Below are 9430 nucleotides of genomic sequence, written 5' to 3'. Positions count from 1 at the left end.
ACAAGGTAAGAATTCACAGTCCACACTGGAGAAATTAAGAAAGGGAAAGAAGCTACCAAGAAGGAAAGACAAAATGAAATGTCGCTGTTTGCTGTTCACACAAACCTAGACAGGGAAGGCTGTTATAAATATAGATACATGTACACATGAACACAGGCCTGCATGCAAACACATATGCATAATTAGAACATGCATAATTAATGAACGATCATAGTAAAACCAAAGGCTACACATTAACGGTACTGTTTCTACACTAGCCAAAAACTATCCAAAAAAGAAATCAAAAGAAAAATCTCATCTATGATAATAACAAAAACAAAATGTTCAGCAATAAACTTACCCAAGGATATAAAAGACCCACACACAGTAAAACTACAAACCACTGATGAGGGAAACCAAAGGCACAAATGAATGGTGATATTTCATGTTTATAGATATAAAGAATTAATAGCTCAAATGTTGGTGCTACTAAAATTGATGTCCAAATTTAGTACAGTGCCCATGGAAATTCTAATACCAGTTTTGAAACAAACACCCCACTCCTTAAATTACATATGGAACCAACCACAAAAGAAACCCATCAGTCCAGGTGATCATAAGAAAACACACACACTGTGCAGCTAATTAAGCCGACCAAGTCCCCTTTTCCCATGGGGACTTTGGTGTGCAATGGTTGCAAACAGCAGCTCCTTGGTGTAGTGTATGTAGCCTATTATCTATATGGGTTGCCTCAAGGGACCTTGGAGACAATTTTCTGCCAGTTGGTAATCAAGCCTCTGATCACAATGCTGTCCCTGATCTAGGCTCCAGACAGGGATGCGTGGTGCCTTTGGGAAGCCCCAGGGCACAGTGGCCAGGGTTCACATTGGCCAGGTCATCATGTCCATCCGAACCAAGTTGCAGAATAAGGAACATGTGATTGAGGCTCTGCGAAGAGCCAAGTTCAAGTTCCCTGGCCGCCAGAAGATCCACATCTCAAAGAAGTGGGGCTTCACCAAGTTTAATGCAGATGAATTTGAAGACATGGTTGCTGAGAAGTGGCTCATTCCTGATGGCTGTGGTGTCAAATATATCCCCAACCGTGGTCCTCTGGACAAGTGGAGAGCCCTGCATTCCTGAAGGCTTCAATAGTTCTCTCCTATACCCTACCAAATCGTGTTCAGTAATAAATCTCTCATCAAGTTTGCTTAAAAAAAAAAAGAAAACACACACACTCATACACAAACACACATATACACATAACATACACACACAGCACGAGGACATATTACCCTTCAAACTATACTGCAAAGCTATGAATAATTAGTATATAACACTGACACATCAACCAACAAAACAGAACAGAGGGCCCAGAAATAAATGCATGCATGTGTGCTCAGTAGATTTCCAGCAAATATACCAGGAACACAGAATGACAGCCTCTTCAGTACGTGGTAGTGAAAGCTGGAATTCTGCATGCAGAAGAATGAGAGAGGATTTAACAGTCTCACACCATATATAAATTCAACTCAAGTCAGAATGAATTAAGGACTTAGAAGTCCAGAAACTAAAAGCACTATCAGGACACAGGATAGAGAAGCTCACATGACACAGGTGTGTGCAGTGACTTGTTTTTTAAGCACAAGAATACAAGAAACAAGCCGGGCGTGGTGGGCCTTTAATCCCAGCACTCGGGAGGCAGCGGCAGGCAGATCTCTGAGTTAAAGGTTTCTGTTACCTCATTAGACAAAACAGAGTCAGAACACAGATTTTCACCCCCTGACAGAAGTGGTTTCTCTGACATCACAGTATGGAGGAAGACACTTCTAATTTTTTTCTAAAGATTTTATATTTTTATTTGATATGTATTTTTCCTTTTCCATACTTTAGTCTTTGGAAGCAAGTCACCATGGCTAGTCTATATTAAAAGTCGATGGTGCCAGCAGTTAAAAACTCTGAAATAGTTGTGTGCAAGCACACATTTGACCTGAAGGAATTTCACTGACTGACAATGCAAACTGAAGTCAGAAGAGATGAGCATCAGGCACCGAGAAACTAATGGCGGTCTAGTTTTTTCCAGCAAGGATCTCAATGCATTTGGATTAGAATTGCCCTTTCGAGTAGTCTATGAGATGTTGATGACAATAACTAGCCTTTCTGCTCCTTAATCATCCAAATAGGGAGAAATGGACTGTAAATGTCAATTTCCCAGAAACAAAGAAAAATGTGAAAGTCCAACCCACAACACCCAAGAATGGGCTGCCAAGTCCAGAGAAGGTAACTGGCAGCATCCACACCCCTGAGTGTGGATGTCCAGTCTGGCTGCTCTCACTCAGCAAGAGAAAGAAGTCACACAAAAGAAAAAAAATGTATGAGCTAAGGCTGAAAAGTAGTAAAGACACCATAGACAGATGCAGAGTCTAAAACACACCAGAATTTGAAAGAAATTTAGCAGGCAACATTTGAACTCCAGAGAGAAGTAGTTCTTTTTTAAAAAGATTTATTATTTTATTTATATGAGTACACTGTAGCTGTCTTCAGACACACCAGAATAGAGGTTGTGAGCCACCGTGGGAATTGCTGGGAATTGAACTCAGGACCTCACGAACAGTCAGTGCTCTTAATCGCTGAGCCATCTCTCCAGCCCCAAGATGTAGTTCTTAATACACTGTGTTGAGTAGCATTCTGGAAGCAAAGAAACTGACTGGACCTCTGCCTACTTTTAATCAAACTATGGTGAATCCTCTCTGGATGATAAAAGGGTAGCATTTAAAACAACAGAAAGGGAATTCTTCTAGAACCAAAGAGTTCTAAACCTTCTTACTATGACACAAAAGTTTCGAAACCATCAAATAAGTATAGAAAATTAACAACTTCAGCAACTGTGTATCGTCTGCTCCCATGAGTTTAAAACCCTCCTGTGTGTATGTACATGTATAAATGTACGTGATGAGCTCCCAACAAGAAGACACAGTTAAGACAATGCTGGGGAAGGAGACTGAGAAACACTCAAGTTTGTATTGACCATGTATGATTAACAATTTTCAAAACCAGAAATAATTATTTTAATTGTCTACTTTGAACCAGCAGTATAATTTGTAGCCCACCATAAAAATGTTCCATCCAAGAAGTGTCTGATTCTCACGAATCACACAGACAAGAATCAGAATCACACAGATGGATCAAAGTCTCAGTGCTATACCTGATGTACCGGTGGGCCTTTATATGGCAGCGGGCTAGCATGATTCTCTTCAAGCCATGGCAGAAGTAATTGTTCTGAAACGGCTAAGTTCTACGTGCTATATAAAGGTGCTACTTGCACACCAAGATATTAAAAATTCCCATTTTTCAAAACTAACTGAAGTTGGCCACCATTTCATTAGTTTGAATCAGCCCTAAATGTGGTGGGCCACGCCTTTAATCCCAGCACTTGGCAGGCCAGATGGTCTGGGAGTTCAAGCCTAGCCTGATCTACACAGTGAGCTCCAAGGGAGCCCAAACTGCAGTGAGATCCCAACTCCAGCAAGCAGCACCCGAGCACACTTCCTTTGTGCTCACAGTCCAGGTCAAGGTCACTCACACAGTCTAGCTTTGAAGGAGTTTCTTCTGCAGAGACCTTAACCTCATCTCCATCTGCTGAACTGCCCTGTTACTGGGACAGTTCAAATCCCACTCATTTCAAAGCCCTCTGCAAATGCAACCTGGCGTATTATATCCACATGCTCAGGAAGCTAACAAGGTGATAAAGAAAAACAAAGGCAGACTGTCCAACTTAAAAAGTTATTTATTAAACAAGTTAAATATAACTAAAAGTTTATTTAAAAGTCCAGCATTTTTGGATCCCCTTTGAAATATTTATTCTGAGATCAAGAAATGAGTCAAATATTTAGTAACAAAAGAAATAATAAAACTGAATAGATATGAAATATTTTTTAACACAGAACCTGGTAAATTCAGAAAACCAAAAACCTAAAATCAAAACCAAAACATAAAACCATACAAACTTTTAAAATACGAAACCAAAGCATGGCACATGTATTTTAAACTGTTGCTGGTATACTCCAGTGTGGGCCAAATGATCTATATCCAAGCTCGTAAACAGCAAATAAAGACACCCTTTCAAAGTATCATGTTTTGTTAGACAGAGTAACGTTTGTCAGTTTGCTTTTTTGACATAGATTCTCATGTATCTCGGGCTGGCCTTGAATGATCCTCCGACCTCCCAACTGCTGGAATTACAGGCATGCACAACCATGCCTGGCTTATATACAGAGTAATTTTAGAAAGAATATGTGTTATGTGTGTAAACTGTCCACATTCGGCAAAAGATATTTTACATATGAACACATTCACTTGCACTTAATGGAAGACAAAACAAAACATAATTTAAACATCTTGATTGGAGAATAATGTTGGATCTGCTACATTGCAACATCATAATCACCAAATGTACTATCAAAAGATAGTTACTTTAATTTTTTAAAAAATAATTTCTTTCAAAACTTTTTGTACTTTAGGGTAAAAAGAAATATAAGACTCTTTGCTCATAAATGACGGTGTTCAGTTTCAATGGCTAACACAAAAAGCAGTCGAGGGATTGAGTCCTACACAACAGCCTCTCCAGCAATTCCAAGTGGCGGTATTCAACACTGCATGGAACTGCTGGGTCCCACGGATCTGGCAGTTGTTTCTGCTGAAAAGGTCCTTCTGCCTCTGACATCCATCAAAGGCTTTCAAGCATACCTGACTTTGTTGGTCCACAGGAGACCAGCATCTGAATGGGCCTGCAGTGGATAGGAAGGCTTTTATAAAAGTCATCCTCTGTTTTCAGAAGAATGGGGGGGACTGGGGTGGGGGGAACATTCATCCAGAACCAATACACTCATTCCTATTTAAACCTCAGGCATACAAATGGACATCCTCTGCAGTCTCTCCACACTCCCTGCTTGTGTCTCCACAGAGGACCAGGCTTCAGTCTGAGAGTGAGGGGGAGCGCACAGACCTGCCGCTGGCAGGGCTGGAGAAGGAGAAGGGCTCCCTGTCCTTGTCCTTGCTGTCGTGCTTGTGCTTGTGCTTGTGTTTGTGCTTGTGCTTCTTCTTCTTCTTCTTGTGCTCATGGTGATGGTGGTGATGGTGCTCGCTGTGTCGCGATGACAGAGCCTCCTTAGCAAACATGGAGAGCGGGGCTGCCACCATGGAATGCACACCCATCTCCAAAGGCTGCTCTTTACCTTTGGGATGAAAACACGGAATGAGTTTCTGTCGATGGTAAGGAAGGACAGCTTTCCTCAGAGGAAGCTGATGACATACTCATGGGTACACAGCAGCTAACAACAGCACTGCCAGCATCGGACAGAAGGCAACTATTTTAGGTCCATCTGACTATAAAAAATTCTAATGTGCTAATGTATTAGCAAACCAACCTTTGAATGTTAATATTTTATAAGTAGTATGATTCAACAATCACTTCCTTTATACTAAAATCTATATACTATATACTAAAATCTATACTGGCCAATGAAAATATAACTCCTTCAAATACTTCTCTGCCCTGAGAAGAGGGCAGTCTTTATTGGGTCACTTAGAAAATTATTCATACATAAATATACTATGTTAGTTATTGATAAAGGTATCTTAGTGAAAATTAAATGCTTCTTTAGTTCCTTAGATGGTTTCTGGGAATAGATGGGTAGAGGTAAACTCTTCTGGAAGACTCAGAACACACAGTCAAGACCCAGAAAGTGCAGAGGCTGTGAGCGCAAATGTTCCTAAAGACAACAATAACATCAGTAGAAGACAGAAACTGAAACTTGGGAGCCTACGTTCTCGATCACACTGTCTGGTTAGCCTCTAATATGTACTGCATTATGTCTAAAAACTGACTCAATGTCCTCAAGGGCGCCCTTCAGTTCTAATAACCTGTTGACCAAGGAAACTGTAACAGAATGTGCTATTCTATGATCTTAATTTCCATCTTAAATGCCTTAAATATGTTCCTCAAGCTAGAAGTATAGAACACCAGACTCATATCTCACAAAACCTAGCCAGGTAACAGGGAAAAGAAACAATGCTAAAGACAAATGAGCAACTGAGCTCCCAGCTCATGGCCGGTCATGCAGCATCCACTGTTTGGCAACTGCCTACACTAACTAGCTGACTATCTGCACTTCTCAGAGTCTCAGTCCTGAGCTGCACAGGTCTCATCATCAGTCCTAAACATTGGCCAAGCTGCTAGGATTTCAGAAGTGAATGGTTATCCTGGAAGTTGTGCTTCTGAGCAGAGGCAAAGACCAAATGGCTATCTGTGGGTTGACTCTTTCCCAGGGATGGCTATCTGTGGGTTGACTCTTTCCCAGGATACCTACAACCACTTTGAAAATGAATTCATCCTTACCTGCAGGCCCCATTGCTCAGAATAGGATACCCTGCCTACAAATCTTAAATTTTGTTTAACTTTTATGAGAACACAGGAAGTTAAGTAGCTTTAAGAACCTGGGTAGCAGAATCAACCATTCCTGTGACAAAGCACTGAGTCCAGTTTGAGTCAGAATATTTATAGGATGAGCCTGAAGCATTAGATACAACAACAAGGAACTCAGTCTGCCTAACTGACTCAGGAGGCAGCCTTTAAAGATGTTCAAAGATACAACAATTCCAATACTAATCCTGGATAATAAATACTCTGAACTGATCGCCATTAAAATATGTGGTCAATAAACTCATTGTTTTAAAAAAATTATTAAGTACAGAGAGAATTAGGCATTTATCTATACTTTCCTATATGGCTCATGCCAATGAGTAATAGTAAAAGGGAATTTAGCTTTAGAGAAACAATACATCCTATAAATAAAAATGGAAAGATTAATTAGAATAACATTACTTTGTAATCCACAATGAGTTAATGCATCTAGATCCTGACTAACCACAATAGTTAACCTTGCAAAAAGAGTCAACTGGATACTGGTACTCCCAAATGAAGATACACAGCACCAGCACACCTGCCTCCAATTATGTGTCTAGACAGGACTGTAATACACAAAAGTCACAAGGAACTCAATTGTGTTAACACCTAACAACTACAGATAAAAATATGACGAACATATATGGCAAGGGGGAGGAAGAGAAGCTATAGACGGAAGTATAAATTTTAAAAGGTAACCATCAAAAGGTCTGCTGTGGACTTCCTGTGGGCACTGATGTCACAAATACACTCTAATGGACAGAGAACAGAGGAGGATGGGCTCGGCTCGACAAAACCCCTTTAGTGATTTGAAACACCTTCTCTATTTCAGATATCGAGACACACATAATTCAAAATCCTGTAAGATGTTCATTTGTGTTATGCAAAAGATATTCCGAATTGTTCTGCCCAATGTAAAATCATGTTGTTAAACAAACAAGCTGTAGTCAATATAACAGATCTGTAACAAACAAATGTACTTAATAAAAGCCTAACTTGCAAGCTCAACAGTCCATCTAATAAGAACATGTAAGAAACAATCTGCTAATTTTATTGACTTCATTTATATTAGGTATACGTTCATATTCAATACAAAGTCTATAGTTTGTTAGAAAAGACATGAATTCTACTCTTTGGTTCTTTAGATTAAATAGAAAAATAAGATGTTGAAATACATCATTGTAATTTAAAGATTAAAAAAAAAAAGTCTGTTTTTCATCTTGAGTTCCAAAAAAAGATCTCTAGGGAAAGCATACAAGCTTTGAAAAACAAATTGTTTTAATTTCAAAGTAAGATTTCAAGAACTAGAGTTGTATTTTCTGAATTATGCAAGAAGGCATTACATAACCCAGCAGCCTGAGCAAGGCAGCTGCAAGACTCCCCTCTTCCCCCAGAAATCACTAGGGAGTTTCATCTGCTCCACCATCACCCCCAGCCCTCTGTTCCTCATTCTTGCCATCACTAACTAAACCCAGGAGACAGTCCTGATGCCTCCAACCTTGCAGTGGAAGAAAGGGGGCTCAGTGCTGGGAGGGAGATCTATGATGCTCAAACCTGTCTCTCTCGGAACCACTGGGCCCTTCCTGCCCATCCTCTTCCTTCCTTCGGGACAGGGGCAGGGAAAGGGAGTGGGTGAAGGGACCATTCTCACACCTCTCCTTGGTTATCCCATGGCCTGCCCTACCACCTGCACAAAATCATACACATTTAACACATCTTTTTACCCTCATACACCAGAAAAGGGAGAGTGCAGGGGGTGGGGGGCCCGCTGCGGGCCTTGGGGTGTGCATGTGTGTGTGTGTGTGTGTGTGTGTACCTGAAGCTGTGTGTGTTTCAAATGTGCACGTGTGTGTAGGAGGAGTTAGAAGTACATCATCAGTGTCCTCTACTAACAAAATAAGCCTCTCTCCTTCAGCTCCCTTAGAGCAGCATCGTTTGTTTCTATCTCTCCTAGATGAGGTCTGTAACACATTTCTGTTCTTGAATATCATCTGGGTCCTTGGCTCTAAGTCATTAAGACATATGAGATGTCGCTTCACTTTGTGAGCAGAGGAAGCAAGAGACCCACACTCAACAGCTCGGAACCCGAGGAAACAGCACACGAGTAAAGCAAGCCTGCCGAAGGACCTTCACTTAAGCACTTCGAAAAGAGCTGCAAGTCTACTAGATTTTATATGCCATCTCTCCATTTGGAGTCAACTGGAGCAAACATTTCCATATGTTTTAGTGAGCACGAATGAAAGAGACCTCAGCTGGACATGCCCCCACAAAGTCCACGTATGCTCCTTCCTCTCACGTTTGCAGATGGAAGGGAGGCCACAGCTTCCCTTACCACTCTTCTCTTTCTCTCAGGACCCTAACTCAGCCACAGACCAATCTCACTCCCACACATGGCCACCTCCAACTTACTTGATCCCAAAAGGTGATTTGTGAGTGATGCTCCTACAGGAATACTGTCACACCAGTTAGGAGTGAAGCTTTACTCTCTGGGCCCAGCAGAATGGCTCAGCAGTTGATGATCTTACCACCAAGGCTGACAACCTGAGTTTGATCCCAGAACTGAGGTGGAAGGGGAGGACTGAGTCCTGCAAACTGCTCTCTCCATGTGCACTGTGACATAAGTGCACACACATTCATGCAAATAAATAAAAGTCCAAATGAGAAAGGAAGGTACTTCTATTGCTTATTTGTAGTCTATCAAAGAGCTTTTCTTATGTTTCAAATAGTTACTTTTTTTCCAGTGTATCAATGTGTTAGGGAAAAGCAATATTTGAAATTCAAAACACACACACACACACACACACACACACACACACACACGAAGGAGTAAGGAGGGAAAGGACAAAAAGAGAGGTGAGAGAAGTGAGGAAGGAGAAAATGGGAGAAGGAGCCAAAGAATTAATCCCCCAAGCCCCTCACTCGTGGAAATACAAGGCCAAGTCCCAGCTGGATTCCTTCTGAAACATATTGTGTGAATCTACTACAATAAAG

The 9430-nt window shown here is 41.0% G+C and overlaps 2 protein-coding genes and 1 non-coding gene across 4 annotated transcripts in view; 2 read left to right on the top strand and 1 right to left on the bottom strand.

Annotated features, from left to right (window-relative positions):
* The first annotated feature begins 614 nt into the window (after positions 1-614).
* Positions 615-752, top strand: LOC115029449 (small nucleolar RNA SNORA70). Its single transcript, XR_003835026.1, has one exon. It is a non-coding gene; the product is annotated as a small nucleolar RNA SNORA70 (small nucleolar RNA).
* A 23-nt stretch (positions 753-775) lies between these two features.
* Positions 776-1162, top strand: LOC110311013 (large ribosomal subunit protein uL16-like). Its single transcript, XM_021184195.3, has one exon. It carries the CDS (start codon positions 817-819, stop codon positions 1117-1119), a length of 303 nt encoding a protein of 100 aa, XP_021039854.1. The 5' UTR covers positions 776-816; the 3' UTR covers positions 1120-1162.
* Positions 1163-3740: 2578 nt separating this feature from the next.
* Taf2 (TATA-box binding protein associated factor 2) overlaps positions 3741-9430 on the bottom strand; it is a 56949-nt gene continuing 51259 nt past the window's right edge. The window contains exons 26-27 of one of the 2 annotated variants that reach the window (XM_029469800.2): positions 4982-5210; positions 3741-4763 (exon numbers count right to left, since the gene is read on the bottom strand). In XM_029469800.2, the coding sequence (XP_029325660.1) occupies positions 4703-4763; positions 4982-5210 (290 nt within the window). In that variant the 3' untranslated portion in view covers positions 3741-4702. Of the gene's footprint in view, positions 5211-9430 lie in introns of both variants that reach the window. The other variant, XM_021183378.2, reaches the window with a different exon arrangement.

The sequence above is a fragment of the Mus caroli genome, unplaced genomic scaffold (genome assembly GCF_978045245.1).
Source record: "Mus caroli unplaced genomic scaffold, Mus_caroli_1 scaffold_16, whole genome shotgun sequence".
Classification (NCBI taxonomy): Eukaryota; Metazoa; Chordata; class Mammalia; order Rodentia; family Muridae; genus Mus; species Mus caroli.
Note: the sequence above shows the minus strand (reverse complement) of the source record. Positions and strands in the feature narration are given on the sequence as shown.

Excerpts from the sequence above, each read along its gene's own strand:
- LOC110311013 (XM_021184195.3), top strand. The coding sequence starts at position 817 with ATGCGTGGTGCCTTTGGGAAGCCCCAGGGCACAGTGGCCAGGGTTCAC.